Below are 19663 nucleotides of genomic sequence, written 5' to 3'. Positions count from 1 at the left end.
GAGAACATCCGGTGATTTTTACCTTGGAAAGTCCCAAGACTGGTAACTTCTTTGTTCAGTGGGTGAGATGAAACTAGCTCTTCTTACTGTGTTCTCTAGTGTTAACCATTTGCTTTCAAGTGTCCCTGGTTGAGAAAGATAAGGTCTCTGAGTTTGTAAGGCCACCCATGTAGGCCTGATCCGAGCTTGTCAGGGTTAGTATGTGGGCCCTTTATCGCCTACACGTTGTTTGTACCTGTGACAGGATTTAAGCTTTCTATGTGATGAGGTTAAGAAGCTGAGCTACGGGCTAGACATTGAGAACACAAAAATAGCAACACAGACCTGTCCACAGACGTGAGCGTCTGGTCCGACGCAGGCACAGCGGCAGTGCAGGGGGATAGGCGTGAGGCAGGAAGGCGGGATGAGCACCTAGTATCAGCCCTTCGCTGCTTTGAGCAGCCTCCACGCACTGTCTCATTCTGTCCCCACACGGAGGCTCTTAAGAAGTTGAGTGACCTGCCAGAGTCACACAGCTGGTCGGTGGCAGAGCAGAGATTTGAACCCAGGTCATGGAACTGCTGGAGGCGGCAGGGACGGCACCAGTTGTGAGACTAGTGGGGTTCGACAGACCTGGGTTCAGCAGCCTCAGGACTTGAGTTCTGGCTAGGAAAGAATTCAGAGCCAAGACTCAAGTGATAAGAGAACATTTGTGTATAGAGTCACAGAGGTGGAAGAAGTAATTTTTAGAAGAAATGGGCTTAGGAGACAGGCTATAGAGGTAAAGGTAGGGGGCCCTTGGAGCTTGGGAGTGAGGAAGGTTATGGTAATGAGCCTGGGGAGGCCGGAGGGGGGAAGGGGGAGAGAAAGGCTTGCTCCTAGGAGGGTGAGCATGCTGGGTCCCTGAGGGTTTAAGGGTGGAAATTTTAGGGGAAGTCCCAGCTTAATAGAATATTCAGTAGCTTTCCAAGTGTGTCCTTTCAGGGTCTAGGTCTCCACTGATGGATTGGCCTGCTCTCTGGGGGGAGGAGGTTGCAGGAGTAGGATAGGGGGTGTCATTATCCAGTGCAGTTGGTTGTGAGTCAGCTGTGGCTGGTTTTGTTGCTTTTCTGGGCCTGGAGCTGAAATACAACTTGAGAGGAAAGGTCAGGGGGTCCCAAACCATATGACCACGGTGCTAGGCGAGGGAAGGTCCTGGGGATGAGGTCCCACCCTACAACTGTCCTTTACTAGGCACCCAGGGCTTTCTGTCCTGGTGATCTTCTGTACCTGCTCACGTCTGTCTAAGTGCTCATCACAGAACTGCAAGACAGACAGCATAAGGACCTGGGACCCTGGATAAGAAAAACCACAGAGCTGGTGCCACCCCCCACCCCTGGCCTGATCAAAGCCCAGATAAGCCGACCACAAGAATGTTACCACCCTGCTTAAAAAAAAAAAAAAAAAAAAAGCATAATTTTATTCCCTTCTAACAGCTTGCTTCTCCAGCGCTGCTTTGTCAGGATCAGCCCGGGATCGGTTCAGAGGACCCTCCTTTCCTCTGTGCTGCCTCCCTTGTGCTCGGGCATAAGCTCTTCATGAATCTGTCTGGACATTTCCGTGGGGTTTCCTCTTGATTTCCATCTTGGAGAACCTAAGAACCCAAACACCAGTAACAGGAAAAGCGTTTACAGGCCAGGGGTAATGCTGTTGTTAATCTAAAAATAGAAGGCCAACATGAGAGGCAACAAGCCTTGACTTGAGATCCAGCTACTCAGGAAGCAATGGTTCAGGCAGAAACCCAAATAGTGTTCTAGCTGGGAGGTGAAGGCAGGGGTATGGGTGAGAAACGGGGACAGGCGCATGAGGGGAAGGAGTTTCTATAGCTGCCGATAAGCTAACACAGTGAGGCTGATTCTGAAGAACGTTTCTCTTTCTGAGTGCTGCAGTCATTCAAACACTTGTTTGGAAGATAGCGCTGCTCGAGGCCCAGCCCAAAGGCTCTTTTGCCCTGTTTTAACATTCCAAAGTTTTGAGAAATAAGACAAGCAAGGCAGTTCCTCTGGGATGGCAGCTCTGACATGCACACTCTTCTCACTGTCGTAGCCAAGACTTGTCGGAGCTCACCAGGCAAGAGGGAGGAGAAAATGCAGGAGAGGGAGAGAGGAGCCTGGGTGCCACAGCCTTGGACATGTCAGGGATTGTAGATTGTTCAGGAAAGGGGGTGGGGTGGGGTGGGGTGTGATAGGAGAGGGTGACACTTGGGAGATGGCCAGGCACCAGATCCTGTGTGGCCTTACATGCTGAGGGTTGCTGGGAGCCCCTGGAGGGGTAGAGGCGGAGAAGAGCTGTCATTGTGGCATTGGACAGCTTGCTCAGTGTCTCTGGGTCCCAGCCTCCCATCTGGACTGAAGGCTCTAAAATTGTATAGCTCTGTTGAGGAATGTTCATTTTGTTGGCGGCCAACATAAACAGAGGGAAGGAATGGCCTGCAGTGGGGCTGGCCAGGACATTCCAGCTTATTGTTTGGTATTTTCCAAGCGCTCACCGGGCACGGCGTGTGCTCAAGTGCTGTGGCCATTTCAGAGAGGTAGTAAGACTCGCCTCGAGGAGCATGCAGCCTGGTGGAATTCAGACAGTGTTCTCACAAGGACTGTGCTAAGAGGCACACATTACAGATGCCCAGAGAGGTGTTCCTACAGAATACTCTAGGGCCTGGAGAGTGGTTACTCACGACTAGAGGAGCAGGGAAGGTTCACTGGAGGCTGTAACTCCCAGCTCCGCCAGAAAGGTTTGAAAAGGAGAAGATGGGGGTTGGTCGGGAGTATCTTCTGGGTAGAGACAGTGGGGGGAAATGAAGAAAAACACCCTATTCAGGTACAGTCACCAGAGGATCAGGTTACCTGTGTCTCGGATCTGATGCCCCATAGTTTCAGATTGTAGAGGGGAAATAAAAGTTATCATAACAGGAAAATAGGTATTGATGGACTTGCCACTTACAAACTTAGGTCCCACTCCATCATCCTGTTATCACCATAATTAGCCAGTTAATATTAATAAAAGGAAGAATGCAAAGCGAGGCCACAAGCATGGTCACTGAGGCAGCTTCACCAGGAATCTGCAGCTTCGTGCTCCCCAGGGAACCACTGTCCGTTCCCCGCAGATCGCTGGGGGAGGAGACCAGACAGAGGGGGAGGTGGGCACGTGCACAGTGACGTCAGGGTGGCATGGGGAAGGCGCTTGCCTGTCGGTCTAACCTGGGAAATCGGTCAGTGGCTAGGAGGATTGAAAGATGAGACAGAGGATTGAAAGATGAGACAGAGGGCCGAAAACCAGGACTACAGGCTTTATTAGGGGAGAAGGACCCCTGCTGGGCTGCCCCACATGACCCCTACTTTGGGGAGTAGCAACAGGTGCAGAGGAGAGCACACCTTTTTTAAAAATATATTTTATTGATTTTACACAGAGAAGAAATTGAGAGGGACAGAGAGTTAGAAACGTCGATGAGAGAGAAACATCGACCAGCTGCCTCTTGCACACCCCCCACTGGGGATGTGCCCACAACCAAGGTACATGCCCTTGACCGGAATCGAACCTGGGACCTTTCAGTCCACAGGCCGAAGCTCTATCCAGTCCCGGCAGAGCACGCCTTTTGAGGGGAGGAAAGGGAAGGGATGGGGCTTAGGGTACTCGGCAGGCGCTGATTGGTGGTTTCGTATAAGGCACATGATTAGGCACTTAGGTACTTAGGAATCAAGGGCTTAGGGTATTTGGCAGGTGCTGATTGGTGGTTCAGTGTACAGTCCATATAAGGTGCCTGGTGAGGTGCTCAGGAATGTCCATGCTCCAGGTACAGTTTACGTCATACTTTCCATCAGTTGGGGGAAGGTAGAATCTATCAAGGATAAAGCCATGCAATTGCCCAGAATCTTGAAGGCTTGATTGGTTAAGCTCATGGTTATAATCCCCAGCAGAGTTCACTCTCTGGCTTGCTCTTGTTCCCTTTTCTGGCTTTCTCAGTGACCCCCACGTGCCCCATGTGCCAGCCTGCCATGTGCCCATGGCCATGCAGGCCCCCCACGCAGTGGAATGCAGCTGGGAACACAAACTAAGCTAGCCAGATGCTGGGCTGGATTTTAATATGGGACAGAAATTCTGGGCAGTGGCCTTAATTCTGGCCCTGCCGAAGACAAGATGGGACTTTTTCCCATGGCAAGACAGAGATGGGACCCTAGGGTGGCACTCCCTTAACTATATTCGGGGAAAATAAGGTTTTCCCCGAAATCCCATCCTTCCACGGGGGCCTCAGGAAATTCTTTTCTCCGCAGCACCTCAACTTCTACCAGAAACACCCCTCTCTTTGTTTTCAACGCTTACGTCCAGCCAGGCTCTGGAAGCACTCACAGCTTAGTCCTCTGACTCTCCCAGATCATAGACCTTTTTGCAGATACAAGACAAACAGCAGAAAGTGAAATTATAACTCTTGTGAGAGAACAGGGATTTCATGAAATTAAAGCAAGGATGTTGGAGAACTGTTTGAATGACATGTCAAGGTGCTACTGGAAAGGGGACCTGGCCCTTAGCAGGTGTGTCTAGGGCTGGCCGAGAGTTCTTGACTTCATGCAGGGAAGATCTTATAACGTGAGGCCAGAGGATTTTTAGAGGCCGTTTAATAAAGCTGTGAAACAAGGAAGGGCTTAGGAGAGAAGAAGCAACAGGAGGGTGATTGGGGAAATGAGCCTACGTTGGCTTGCTTTGGCTCACAAAGAAGTCAGAGAAAAGGGGGTCTTCAGGACAGGGTCAGGGGTTAGCCCGGGTCCAGCTGCTGCTGCCCTTTGCTCCCTGTTGCAAGCCTTGTGGGGTCCCTTAGCGTTTAGAAGGTGCATCCCTGTGGGAGAAGAGGGAGGGGAAGGAAAAGGTGCGGGGCGGGGCGGGGCATGCTCCTGGGAGGGAGAGCTTGTGCTAGGCCTTTGTCTTGAGGCTCTTATGGGTCCCTTGCAGGCAGAAATCAGGGGAAGTCTCCAGGGAGGGTGTCAGCAGAATATCCATCAGGGTGTGCCTTTCAGGGTTGTGGTCTCAACTGATTGGCCAGTGCCAGGGCAGGAGGTGGTTAGCATTGCAGCTGGTCCTGGCATTGCCAACCTGGTTTTGCTGCTTTTCTGGGCCGGAGCTGAACTACAACCGAGGCCTAGGTGTTCTCTCTTCTGTATCCGGCTGTGGATCGCTCAGTCATTTTGTTCAGCGGTTACAGGACAGGAGGGGGGGCTTGTCTCCCCCCGTTGTTCGTGGCCGTGGGGTTCTCGAGGTGTCGCTGGCACAAGCATTTCCGGAGGCCCCCACTGGAGGATGAGGTACTGGAGGAAGTTTTGTTTTTGTGGCATGACACCCCTGGGTCTCCAATGTCCCACTCTCCTCAGTCCGGTCATAGACGTGAGGCCGGGCTTCCGAAGAGCTAAACTCAGGGCTGGTGTCCAGAATTTCCTTTCCATGTTGGAGCCGGGTCCAGCCCGGCATCAGGCTAGCTTAGCTTCTGTTTCCCTCTGCAGTCCATCAGTCCATGGTACGTGCAACAGAAATTCTGGGCACTGGCCTTAACTCTGGCCCTGCTGAAGACAAGATGGGACTTTGTCCCTGGCAAGACAGAGCTGGGAGCTTGGAGGGGAACTCCCTGAATTTGACACCATCGATAAAGTTTTCCACAAAGGGCCATCCTCCCCCGGGGGCCTCAGGAAATTCTGTTCTCTGCAGGGCCACATGGTTTTATGGCCACAGGCAGGAGCAAAACGAGAGTTCCACGAGCAAAGAGTGAGGAGCAGCAGGAGAGAGAGCTCCTTTGTTTGGGGTAGTGGTCGGCAAACTCATTAGTCAACAGAGCCAAATATCAAGAGTACAGCGATTGAAATTTCTTTTGAGAGCCAAAGTTTTTAAATTTAAACTTCTTCTAACGCCATTTCTTCAAAATAGACTCGCCCAGGCCGTGGTGTTTTGTGGAAGAGCCACACTCAAGGGGCCAAAGAGCCGCATGTGGCTCGCGAGCTGCGGTTTGCCGACCACTGGTTGAGGGGATTATGCATTCCCAAATGTTGGCCCCCTTGCACTGGCCATGCCCATTCTGGCTATTGATTTCTGTCCCCAGGTGTGATGACAGACAAGTCTCTTTCCTGTGTCATGTGTCTGCCTTCCTTCTGTTGGACTCCTTCCTGCACAGTGGTCTGCAGGGAAAGGGCCAGTGTTCCCTGGGAGTGTGACATTGTAGCTTCCGGGTGAAGGTGCCCGAATGACCGTGCCTATAGTGTTTGACTTTTCCCTTCGCTCCTTCCCTACTATTAAGAATTGGCTAATTACAACGATAATCACAGCCATCTGTCTCAGTTTCCTCATTCTTCTTGCCAAGGAATTTGCCTACCTCCTTACTCTCCTGCCTCAAAGGCAATAATAGAAGAAGGTCTGTTAATGGATGAAGAGAAGGGGAAAGAGACTCGAAAAGCAAAGAATTGAAGAGCCTTTAAAAAAAAAAAATCAATGAGGTATTTTTGCAAAAATGTCCTCTTTCTGATAGCACTGTGATAACCCAATGTGAACAGGAAGGATGTATCTTACTATAGACAACCTACCTGAGATTTAATTCTTTGTCCTCAAAACTAGCACAGGATTGCAGTTATAAACAAAAATTTTGTTCAACATTTACTATTACTTTTAAAATAGACATCTTTATGTTTTATTTATTTGGATAAAGTTCTAAACAAAACTATGCTTTAGCTATGAAATTTTGCCTTTTCCTGATGCTAATTTTCCTGGGTTAAACTGAAAGATGAGACAGAGGGCTGAAAACCAGGACTACAAGCTTTATTAGAGGAGAAGGACCCTGTGGGGCTGCCTTGCAAAAGAAGAGAGAGAGCACACGTACAGGGGTGAACACCCCTTTTGAGGAAGGAAAGGGAAGGGACGGGGCTTAGGGTACTCGGCACATGAAGATTGGTGGTTTCGTATAAAGCACATGATTAGGGACCCAAGGACTTAGGAATTGGGGCCTTAGGGTATTTGGCAGGTGCTGATTGGTGGTTCAGTGTACAGTCCATATAAGGTGCCTGGTGAGGTGCTCAGGAATGTCCATGCTGCAGGTGCAGTTGACGTCATACTCTGTCCATCAATTGGGTGAAGTAGGATCTATCAAAAGAAATCTCCTCCAGAGAGAAGATTCTCCCCCCCCCTCCCAAAAAAAAAAAAAAAAAGGTCAGGGACAGCTCACAAAGGCTCCTGAAGAAATCTTGTCCTGATAGAAGCCTGCCGGCGGTTTATAACAGAGCTTTTCTCTGCCTAACACCGGCTTTGTTCCTGCCATTAGAAACTACCGCAGACCAACTTCCCCTCCTTCAGAGGTGACAAAACCCTCTTTGATTCTTGCTTTTCCTTTTTCTTAAGAGTATGGATTCAGGCACAGGGCAATGTCTTTGGGGGCCAGGGTTCTATTTTTGGCCCTTTGCTGTTGTACACTCATATAGAAGGCTATTTTAATTTCTTTCATTCATGTGGGAAATTGTCACTTATGTGATGGATGCTCCTTCTAGCACTTCACCTTTGAGAGGTGACCTTAGGCGATGAAGCACATGCAATTATTTGCACTAATTTATGTACCAAAAGGTTGTTCTGGGCTCCCCCAGAGCCTGAAGACTTTGGGGTCCTTGTGTGAGCATTCGGACCAGGGGCATGGGTAAAAGCAAAGGCAGCTTTATTGAGAGGACAAGAAGCCTGAGACAGGGTCCCCGGGTCTGTTCACCCATTGCAGGGTTTTTATTCCTTGGGAACAGAAGTTGGTGGGTTAACCAGTCAGGGTGTAGGTTGGCTGGCTTTTTCCTTTTTAGGAACACTGGGGTCCCACCAAAGTCTGGGTACACATCAGTAAAGCAAGACATTGTGGGACTGTACAAGACTTATTACTTGATGCAGGAAGGGACTTTCCCAGTCAGGTAATGAGTTTGTCTCTGGGGTTTGTGGCTTGCCTTTATTTCTGAAAAATAAACTTACAAGAAGTCAGGTTAGTTCCCGGATCATTGTTTTATAGCTAGCTATTGAAAACCGCCATGGTTCTTGTAAGAACAGAAGAAAAAAAAAAAGTGCCTTTTTTGTGTGTGTGTGGCCTTCCACAATTTATGAGAAGTACCTGGTAATTAAACCCCAAGATTGTTAGCTTCTCTGATTCAAACAGCCCCTCTGTTCAAACTTCAAGATAAGTTCCTTTCAAGGCTACATTCTTACATATACCTCCTCCCTGCTGTTTTTTTTTTGTGTTTTTTTTAAATATATTTTATTGATTTTTTTACAGAGAGGAAGAGAGAGGGGTAGAGAGTTAGAAACATCGATGAGAGAGAATCATCTATCAGCTGCCTCCTGCATACCCCCTACTGGGGATGTGCCCACAACCAAGGTACATGCCCTTGACCGGAATTGAACCTGGGACCCTTGAGTCTGCAGGCCGATGCTCTATCCACTGAGTCAAACCGGTTAGGGCCCTGCTGGTTTTTTGTTGTTTTTTGTTTTGTTTTGTTTTGTTTTACAACTCAGGGCTTCCCTTCTTTCTCCCCACCTCCCCCCACTTCAAACAGTCCTCTTTCAAACTCTGTAACTTTCACTCTAAGAGTGTTTCATAGGCTTGTGAAGATACTGATAAAGACACCTCCTTAGGATATCTGCCCAGACTAAAAAAGCAAACAAACTTTCAAAGACAACTCCCCCGCCGCCCCCCATGTCTGCTCAATTCCAGCCCTCAAATCCCCTTCCCTTCCTTGTCACCTAGCAACAGTAACCAAGGCTTTAAAAGCGGGGAGCAGCTTTTGTTCTTCACCCTTGTATTGATTATCAATGCACCAGTCCTTTCCCTGTAGGGAAAGTAAAAAATTTACTCTCTCTCTGCATCTATCTCTTCTCTCAGTTCTCTCACAGCCTGTATCACCAGTCAGAACCCCTAACCGTTCTATCAGGGCTGACTTGATGGAGCAGTTTTGGGGGACATTTTATTCTCCCTGTTTCACTTGGAGGTAACGGGTCAGGTGGCTTTCGGCTCATCGTTCCTCCAGCAGGAGCACGCGTGTCTCTGTCGGGCTTTCTTGTTTTAAGTGTGATTTCAAGCTGGTGATTGTTTCACCACCCAAGCCCACATCTTGAACCCAGAGGCTGATGTTTTGAAGGTGCGAGGCTGGGTCAGGGCAGGGGTTGCAAGTTTCATTGCCTCCCTTCTTGGCCAGGATGGTTTGGTTTTTTAGAAGATCCATCACAGGGTAGTGAGCCACCTGCCTTCCAGCTGAGCCCCTGATTGATCTGCCTGCCGTGTGTGTGTGTGTGTGTGTGTGTGTGTGTGTGTGTGTGAGAGAGAGAGAGAGAGAGAGAGAGAGAGGCGGGGCGGGGTGTGTGTGTGTGCAGGCACATACTAAACCAGACAAGCTCAGGTGAGGCCTGCATGGCGGCCTTACAAACTCAGAGACAGGAAGTAACCACATAGGATGGTCTGAAATGAAAACTTTCTAACTATAAGCAGTTCCTGGTGAGTAGTCATGTCTTAAGGTGGTATTTTTCTCTAACAAAGGTCAGCCTTCATCATAACGGAGCCTGTCTGTTACCTTTTTGCATCTAAGAAAACACACTTTTAGAATAACAACGTAATTTCCTTTTTTTTCTGGAGCCCTCCAAGCACAACCAGCACCAGAGCAGAGACCACAGATCGCCTCATTGTTGTCATCATGTCAATTGTTAACTATTGCATAGTCACCTAGATTAAAAAAAAAAAAAAAAAAAAAAAAAAAGTATATCTGTTAGTTTTACTTTTTATCCAATCCCAGATGTTTTCCTGCTTTGCGTTCTCCCGCCTCCCTAATCTGTCACCAGGGGATTTCATGTAATAGTAAGCTGCTAAGTGTCTTCCTGGTTGGTTCTGATGTGTAAAATTCATGGTAAAACTGCCCACATGGGATTTTTGGACTGGAACACGGGTGTTCCCCTGGGCAGGATGGCTGCCCCGGATTCTTTGTCCACGGGAGTTGAAGAATGAAACCATGGACAGAAGATGGTAGAGCAAAGGTGGAAATTTACTGAAGAACAAGTACAGACTCCCACGAGGGGAGGGGAAAGGGTCCCCCGAGTTCCTTTCTCCCAGGTTTATAAAGGCTGCAGACTTTTGTGCCTTGACAGCCCCTCTGACTGGTCACCATTCCCTCCTGATTTGGTCACTATAGCAACTCCTGAGCTCAAAGGTCAAACCTCACGTGGGACAGGTGAGGCCCGGCCCTCCTTCCTCATCGCTCTCCCTTTCCCTCTGTGCTCTCTTCCTCCTTCTTTACCCGTAGCTCCTTGTCTTATGGAAATGTAATGGCTCCTCTCCCAACTTCTTGTCTTGTGGCTATGTAACTGCTGCTGGTTCCCTGCCCTGGTTTTATGGAAATGTAACCTTTTGCAACTCTGTAGCCCTGTGTTTTTTCCATGGACTCCCTTAATTTTAAAAATTCCCTAACCTCATCTTTTTCACCTCTAAAAATTCCTATTTCACTGCCATTACCAGGAGCATTTTATCAATCCGTTGAGATTTTGTTTGCTGGCAGTTGTCAGTTTGGCGCACATAAGCTCATACAAATTCTCTGCAGGTTTGAACATTCTTTACGCTGACTTTCAGAGGATTGAGTGGCAGGGTTTTCTAGTTCTCTGATCATTTGTCCACAGGACCTGCCTGGGTAGGCTGTTTTCTTGCCCATACGGCCGCCCCAGGTGGCAGAAGCAGGGGAGGGGGCTGTGAGCTTGGCATGGCTGGCTCATGAGCCAGAACCCCCATGGGGGACCAGTAGCTAGGGCTTTGGTACAAAGCATGTCAGAGCGAATCCTCTTATTAGCACCTTTTAACCACAGAGGAGATATGAATTTCTGGTTTATGGACCATGTGAGGTTCCTGCATGGAAATGTTTTCTGTGTTACAGTGCTGGACTTTGACCCTGCCAAGCTGACCTCACCTTTGGACAGCCACACAGGGCAGGAGCTCCCAGCCTTTGTTATCTCAGTAGGCAGCCAGGCCATCTAGCTTGTGTGGAGGGAGAGGGATTTTCAGCATTCAATTTGTATTTCTTCTCTTAACATGAGAAACAGGTTTGGTTGCTCTCTCTAATGGGCCTTTGTAGCTAGCCAGTAGAGCTTTTAGTGACAATGAAAATGTTCTACAACAAGCATGTCAAACTCACAGCCCGCGCGCCACATGTGGCACACAATGAATATTTTTGTGGCCCAGCCAATAAAACAGTATGTAAGAAATGTTTTAACAAAAATTTTGTAACTTAATTTTTACAATATTCTATTATACATAATCCTATATAATAAAAGGTTAATATGCAAATTGACCGAATGGCCGAATAACTGGTCGCGATGACACGTACTGACCACCAGAGGGAAGACGCTCAACGCAGGCGCTGCCCCCTGGTGGTCAGTGCACTCCCACAGGGGGAGAGGCGCTCAGCCAGAAGCTAAGCTCACAGGTGATGAGCACAGTGACCATGGCAGCAGTGCTAACGACCCCTCGAGGGATGTCTGCCTGCCAGCTTAGGCCCTCTCACTAAGCCCCGGCAGGCAGACATCCCCCAAGGGGTCCCTGGCTGCAAGAGAGTGCAGGCTTGTCTGAGGCACCCCCCACTCCCCTGCACGAATGTTGTGCCCCGGGCCTCTAGTTATCAATAACAAACTGCAACATTGGTTAATGACTGATGACTGTAATCGTGTTGCATTCATGTTGCTTTATGCGCAGGTGTGCCAATTCTCTCTACTAATCCTAGCAGCGAATATTTTAGCAGCCAATAGCCACGTCGTTAGTCTCGTACTGACTTGTTTGGTGTGTGCAACAGGAAATACCAGTATTTTGCTTTCGGGGAACAAGAGAAGTAGGTTTATTTGCATTATACTTTTTAATTTGTGCAGTTATTCAGTGTCTGGTAAGTTAAGAAAAAAATATTAGTTTTCATTTAAATGTTCTATTATTTTATGTTAACGATTACTCATTTATTTCAGTCTTTTGTATCCGGCATGTCTCTATTGAAATAAACCCACGTTTTTACGAAAACTGAAGCTTTTGTTCTTTTGGGGCCCACATAAACTTAAACCTTGTTTATTTGGCCTGTGTTAGCCTTTGAGTTTGACGTGCTTGTTCTACGCTGTCCCTGTCCACTGTGGGAGCCACTGGCTGTATGTTTCTATTGAGCATGTGCAACGAAGTGAGGCTGGAGAATTAAACTCCCCGGCCCGTCGAGGGAGTGTAATTCTTGCGATGTCTTCAGAAAATGAATTTTCTAAGATCTGCACGGGAGGATGGATGTGGAAGCAAATTTTATTTGCGTGGAGTCGCTTTTCTCAGGCTCCAAAGTCCCCTGTCCCTGGAGCTAGTCCTGGAAGAGGTGCAGCTGGGGTCTCAGCTGAGCCAGAAGCAGGGCCATGTGCAGAGCCTCCGCCCCATGTGGCAGCCGGGGGTGCGTCAGCGTCCACGCTAATGGAAGTCTGTTCGTTCATGTGTGCACCGGGCGGGCACAGGGAGCGCCTTCCCCTGCGGCAGGAGTCCCAGGCACTCGCACGTGTGTGTGTGTGTGTGTGTGTGTGTGTGTGTGTGTGAGGGAGAGGGAGAGGGAGAGGAAGAGGGAGAGGGAGAGGGAGAGGGAGAGGGAGAGGGAGAGGGAGAGGGAGAGGGAGAGGGATGAAAGTTTAAACATTTAGGTTTCCTGAGCTTGCAGTGACCGTGCCCATTCTGGCCACTGACTTGACTTCAGGGTGATTGCTGGGAAAGCACTTCCCACATCACTCAGACCTCAGTGGGCTCGTGTGTCTGCCTCCCGCCAGTCGCTTCCCCCATCGGTCAGCAGGGAACAGCCGTGGACATGTTAAATTCAGCTTTCTGGCGAAGCTGAATAACTGGCATGCCTCTAGTATCTAGCTTTCCCCTGTACTCACTTCCTGTTCAACAATAACCAGGTTATTCCAGTGGCATCAGAAAACTGGATTTTAAATTTTATTTAATTTTAATCAATTTAAATTTAAATGGCCACATGTGGCTTAGTGGCCACGGTATTGGACAGTATAGGGTAGACCATTTTATTTTAGGAGTTTATTTTTTAATTGAATAGGGAAAGCCTCACACATGCACATGGTAGTGATTCAAAGGAACAAAAGGGCATCAGTGAAAAGTCCCTCTTATCTCTGCCCTTTGCCTCTCGTTTCCCTTTCCAGTGCCAGCCACAATCACCAGTTTCTCGTGTATCTCTCCAGAAACGTTTCACACACACGTAAGCATAATGTATGTACTTCCTTTTCTCTCTTGCTCAGTGCAAGAGGTGTTATTCCACTCGCTCTCTAATGTTCCTTCCTGTTTCTAGTTAACAATGTGCTCTGGAGGTTATTACTGATAGAGACAAATAGAACTGCTTCATTATTTTAATGGCTTACATTTAATTGTACTTGTATTTAATGGTTATTCATTATACTTCTTTACAAATTTATACCATCATTTACTTACTAGGTTTTCTATAAGTGGACATTTGAATCTTTTGCCATAATAAATAATACTATAACAAATAATACTGCAAAAACATGTTTTCAGACATGTTCAGTTAGTTATAAACATAAATTCTCAGAAGTGAGATTGTTAGCTCAAGTGTATGGGCATACAACATTGCTGCAGATTTTGCCAAATTGCCATCTATAGAGTTGTTGATCGAAGTGTAAATTGGTACATTGTATGAGATCCTCTGTTTCCCCATAGCCTCAGCCACATAGTCTATTATTAAACTTTTTGTTCTTTGCCAGTGTGCTAAATAAACATTACCATTACTTTTTAAGTTTAATTTGCATATGTCTTAAAATATGTTTTTATTGATTTTTTTTTTTTTGAGTCAAAGTAAGGGAGAGGAAGAGAAAGAGAGAAACATTGATGAGAGAGAAAGATCGATCAGCTACCTCCCACACATCCCCAACTGGGGATCAAGCCCGCAATCTGAGTACATGCCCTGACTGGGAATCGATCCAGGGACCTCTCGGTTCATGGGTCAATGCTCAATCACTGAGCCATACCAGCTGGGCACATGTCTCTTACTTTAAATGTGATTGAGCATCTTTTTATATTTTTAAGAGTCATTTGTATTACTTCCTGGTAAATTATTCAGATCATTTGCCCGTTTTTCTGTTGGATTTTATTGATATTTATATTGCTCTGTAGGAGCCCTTTGTACATTAAAGAAATTACTCTGTTGCCTCTGATATGTATCAACAAAAGTTAACTTCTTTTCATGTGGACATTTAAGAACATTGTTATGCCTTGGCAGGGCAGCTCAGTTGATTGGAGCATGGTCCCATACACAAAGGTTGCAGGTTCCATCCCAGGTCAGGGTACATACCCAGGTTTTAGTTTGATCCCCAGTTGGGGTGCGTACAAAGGTAACCAATTGATGCTTCTCTTTCACATCAATGTTTCTCTCTCTCAATTTCCTCTCTCTCTGAAGTCAATTAACATCCTGGGGTAAGGATGAATGAATGAATGAATGAATGAATAACATTGTTATGCCCTGGCCGGATAGCTCCATTGGCTAGATTCACTGGTGGTCCATGAGGTCCGAAAGATTGGCAACTGCTGGGCTAGAGGATCTTCCTGATATGTCGAGTGTGGGGGCTGGATCCCTGATAGGGGCATGCAGGAGGCAGCCTATCAAGGTTTTGCTCTCACATTGATGTTTCTCTCTCCCTCTCCCTTCCTCTCTCTATAAAAATCAATAAAAATAAAAGAATCAACCAATGAATGCATAAGTAGAAGAAGAAATTGTTTCTCTCTCTGTGTGTAAAACAATTTAAAAATGTTTATGATGTCAACTTATTCATCTTTTTATTATGACCTCTGGTTGTATATTTTACTTAGAAAGACTTTGCTCATGAAGATATTTTAAGAGTTTTCATGTCTTCTTCCAGAACTTTTATAGGTTTGTTGTTGTTGTTTTTTAATGTTTAATTCTTTGATCCTCTTGTTGGTGGCAGGAGGAATAGCCCTTGGTGGTAGACCAGCCTACTTAAGTTCTGGCCAGGAAGAATTCAGAGCCAAGACTCAAACTATAAGAGAACATTTATTTAGACAATTTCAGAGGTGAGAGAAGTGAGTGGTAGAAGAAACGGGTCCGTAAGTTACAGAGGCAAAAGAAAGGCCCTTGGAAATGAGGGAGGCAATGGTAAAGGGCTGAGGATAGGTTCGGGCATGGGTCCTCCATCCTAAGAGCTTTTAATGGTGGAGATCTTAGGGAAGGGCCCAGGCTAGAATCCAATAGAATACTCATCAGCTTTCCGGGTGTCATGGTCTCCACTGATGGGTCAGAGCCAGGGCAGGGGGTCACTTCTCAATGCAGCTGGTCCTGAGGTCAGCCATGGTGTCACTTGTCTTCTCTGGACCTGGAGCTAAAACACAACTGAGGCCTGGGTGTCACGCATAGGAAGGAAAGGTCCGGGGGTCCACCCCACATCCGTACTAGGGGAGGACAGGTCACCCTGGGGACCAGGTCCCACCTACAAATTGTCCATTGCCAGGTGCTTGCTAGGCACTTGGGGCTTCCCACCCTGGTGGCCTTCTGTACCTGGCCTTTGTCCTTGCCCTGCACGTGTCTGTGTACTGCCTACCACATTCTGAAATAATTCGGGATTTGTGCACTGGCCCTCCTTTGCCTTCCATTCGTTCTCCTACTGCGGTGCCCTTCCCAGCTCCACTGCTCTGTCTAGCCCATAATATTCCCCTGTGCACACTGTTGCACCTCCCTCTCAGTTCTTTCCGAGTACAGCTTTTAGGCAAACCCTGCCCCCAGATGGAGAAGGAGAGTTCTTGTTTTTATTGGGGGGTCTCAATAAAAAGTTGACTGACATATCTCCTCTCCCATTCTCTTAGCATTTATGAGTTTAATATTTTCCTTTACTGCCATTTAAGTAGGGTTTAGGAAGGGAATGGCGATCAATACATGCAATCAATCTCCAATAGACAGCCGGACTCTTCCTCTCACTACCATGCTCCCCTTCTCACCTCAGCTCTTCTTTGACCTCTTTCTCAGCCTCTCACGACCTGGCACGCCCTGCCCTTTGTGCAGGTTGCTTAACCGGGGTGGGAGGGGGGTGACTTGGACAGAGGCGATTATAAAGCCACAGGGCATTTGACAGGGCATTTGTACTTGGCCTGAGCCCCGAGCAGAGCTCTGCGCCTCCGCAAAGCCAGCTATTTGCTGGCTGTTAACACTCGGTTCCTATTTCCTAATGCTGCGTTGCTTTCACTTTTTGTAATTTCAGAAATTCATCTTCTACCAGAGCCAGTAGCAGTTGGGAAAGAAGGCTGTGCTCTTTGAACAGTGAGTATGGCTTTTTTAAATCCTATATATATATATTTTAAAGGCAGTTTGTAAGGAGCCTGGGACTCCTCTGCAAGCTCCCTGGAAACCACCATCTGGGGGTGATTGCAGAAGGACTGGCGGGAAGGTGTGGGTACCTGAAGGTTTTCAAAGCTCCAGTATGCACCCAAAAACCTCCTATTTGCAGTTTGCAAAGAGGAGGGCTCTGAGTTGGAAGAGAGGCTGTGAGTCCCGGGCCGGTGGGGACCAGGCTGTTTTCCTGGGCAGCGTGACGCTGGGGTCAGCCACGAAGGCAGGGAGGAGCTCCTGGGGCAGCCAGGACGGGAGCGTGCTGGTGAAGGGGCCACACGAGGGAAGACCCGGGCGGCCGTGCGGGCTTGCATGGCAGGTTGGTTATCGGATGCGGGTGGAGCTGTGGGAGCTCAGGCTGGAGGTAGAGCTGGGATCCTGTGGAGTTCACCGGGGCAGGCTGACCCCTGGAGGGAACGGCGGGGGGCCTCTGGCAGTACCGGCTGTGGGAGAGCACCCTGGACAGAAACAGGAGCCAGAAGTGAGGACATGGAGCTGGGCCCCACGTGGTGGCTGAGGGAGCCGAGTGGTCTGGCTCACCCCGGCAGGGAATTGTCATCCCACCCGACACTCCTCGTGAATGCGGAACCAAAGTGGCATAAGGAATTGGCTGAAAAAGGCTTTCAGGAGGGGAGAGCCCTGAGCTGTGCTGGTCACGTGTGGCTTTCAAGCCCGTAAACTGTGATGGGTGTGGCTGAATCTCTGACCTTTGAGTTGTATTTAATTAATTTAAGTAGTCACACATTATACAACACTTAGAGCCTTTACTGATGGGATACAGCCATCAATATGCAACCTCCGCCTCCGTCTACATTAATGAGAATATATTTTACTTTAACTGGGACAGAGAGGCCAAGCGCCAACAATTAAATCAGTATAATCTTAAAGTCTTTTTTTTTTTAATTGATTTGAGAGAGAGAGGAAGGGAGAGGGATAGTGAGATAGAAACATTGATCAGGATAGTTTTGGGGAATAAGAACCTCGTTGCCATTTGCCTGGGGTGTGAGTGTGCTCCTCTCCCAGGGGCCATGGCGGCCAGCCGGTTCTCCTGACCCCGGCTGGCTGGCGGTACAGAGCGCTGCAGGGCTGCCCACCGTTGTCTTTGAGGCTGAAGTGCCTCACTTCACACAGCAGACCCGCAAAGTGAGCGCATCTTTCCTTTGCAGTCTGTTCAGGCGACTTGCCAGGTTCTGTTTTATGTTCTGGGATACAAGATTCTTGTTGGGGCGAGCCAAATCTTACTCTTTAATCGCTGGCCTAATTTTGGAAAAGTTTCAAAAGTCACCAGAGTGGGAAAAGACAAAAGCTGTGATTGAGCCCTAGCTGGTTTGGCTCAGTGGATAGAGCGTTGGCCTGCAGGAGGCGTGCCGGTTAGAGCACTGCTCCTTTCCCTCGGACCCCAAGCAGGAAGGGAAAGAGGCTTCTCCGTATGCACTCCGTGGTGGCGCATAGTGTCCTCCTGCTCCCCAGAGTCGTCTTGCAGACATCCGCTGTGTGGGCACTGCTCCGGGAGACTGCACATTCCAGCCCTTAGCTGACCTTCAGGCATTGGTGGTCCTGTGTTCACAAGGCTGTAGGCTTTCTGCCTCCAGCCTCCTTGGCCCACGGAGCGGTGGTGGGGCCTCAGGGCAGCGCAAGGACGCGGTGAGGAGCGGGCGGAGGGCTGGGTCTGGGCGCTGGCTGGCTGGGGCGGGTCTGGGCGCTGGTTCCGTCCACGCACGGATGAAGCAGGAAACCACGGCGACTCTCCACAGAGACTGTGTTCATCAGCTCTTTCATGGCCCACGACGTTCACACGTCTGTGACGTTCCCTTCAGGGGAATATCTGCTGGCCCTTGCTGGTGTGGCGATGAGCCTTGTAGATTGTGCTCAGCGTGCACGAGGGAGCTCCTCGGGGGAGGTGTGTGGTTGCTGAAGGAGAACAGCTTCAGCATTGTGGGCAGTGGTTGTCCTAACACAAAGAGCATTGAGCCGTTTTGTAACTTTGCTTGTCATTCAATTGCATCACATTTGTGTTCCGTGCTGGTTCTGGGCACCGAGAAAGAGCGTGCGTGACCGTCGCTCCCTTCACGGAGCTCCGATTCTAGAAGGGGAAACAGGCCGATGGTGTGAGTTTGCTGGAAAAGTGCACATGTGTATGTTTTCACTCCTGTAAGGGCCTCTGTCCTCCCTCACTTAACTTTTAAAAATTGCTGTAGACATTTTGGAACCTGTGGAACCTATAGAAAAAGTTGAAGTTTACCAGGTAACCTTCACCTGGATTCACCAATGGTTAACATTTCAAACGTATGTGCTTTATTTCTCTCTCCTCTCCCCACCAACACACACACACACACACACACACAAACACACACACACACACACACATTATATATTTTTCTCCTCAGCTTTTAAGAGTGAGTAGTAGATATCACTATGCTTGTCCCCTTCATACGTCAGCATACATCGCCTAAGAACAAGGACATTCTCCCGCGTGCAAAGGTAACCACCGCGTCACCCTCACACTCCGGAACTGTATCAGCAGCACAATAACATGACCTACCGTTCAGTCCTCACTGAGCTTTCCCCAGCTGTCCTGAGCGTTTTCTTCTCAGCTTAAAACACAACTCGGGACCCTCTCAGGTGACCCTTCCTTACATGTAGTGGTCATGCCTGTTGAGGGGTTTTTTTAAGTCATTGCCTGCTTTTGCTTCCTCCTCATCCTAATCCTCATTCTGGGTCCTTCACTTCTCTTTTCCATCTACCTCTTCCCCTTTCTCTTGCGACACTTTCACTCCTGTCCCTTTCTCCGCCCACAGGCGCCAGCCCCCTCGAGGAGCAGGATGGACCTGGACGTGGTCAACATGTTCGTGATCGCGGGCGGGACGCTGGCCATCCCCATCCTGGCCTTCGTGGCCTCGTTCCTCCTGTGGCCCTCGGCGCTGATAAAAATCTATTACTGGTAAGCTACCTTTGTCACCAAAACAGTGTCATCTTCTCCGCTTGTTCTTTCGGTGGTTCAGCATTTCATCATGAAATATTTCAAGCATATAAGAAAGCTGGGGGATGCCCTGTTTTGTTTTGTTTTTTAATATATTTTATTGACTTTGTACAGAGAGGAAGGGAGAGAGATAGAGAGTTAGAAACATCGATGAGAGAGAGTCATCAATCAGTTGCCTCTTGCACACTCCCTACTGGGGATATGCCCGCAACCAAGGTACATGCCCTTGACCGGAATCGAACCCGGGACCTTCAGTCCCCAAGCCGACGCTCTATCCATT

At 48.4% G+C, this 19663-nt stretch overlaps 1 protein-coding gene across 2 annotated transcripts in view; it reads left to right on the top strand.

Moving 5' to 3' along the window:
• ABHD6 (abhydrolase domain containing 6, acylglycerol lipase) overlaps positions 1 to 19663 on the top strand; it is a 51353-nt gene that overhangs the window by 7561 nt on the left and 24129 nt on the right. For both annotated transcript variants that reach the window (XM_084903079.1, XM_084903078.1), the window contains exons 2-3: positions 16276 to 16334; positions 19202 to 19344. In XM_084903079.1, the coding sequence (XP_084759205.1) occupies positions 19226 to 19344 (119 nt within the window). In that variant the 5' untranslated portion in view covers positions 16276 to 16334; positions 19202 to 19225. The remainder of the gene's footprint in view (positions 1 to 16275; positions 16335 to 19201; positions 19345 to 19663) is intronic.

This window comes from Pipistrellus hanaki (genome assembly GCF_964339955.1).
Source record: "Pipistrellus hanaki genome assembly, chromosome: 13".
NCBI lineage: Eukaryota > Metazoa > Chordata > Mammalia > Chiroptera > Vespertilionidae > Pipistrellus > Pipistrellus hanaki.
Note: the sequence above shows the minus strand (reverse complement) of the source record. Positions and strands in the feature narration are given on the sequence as shown.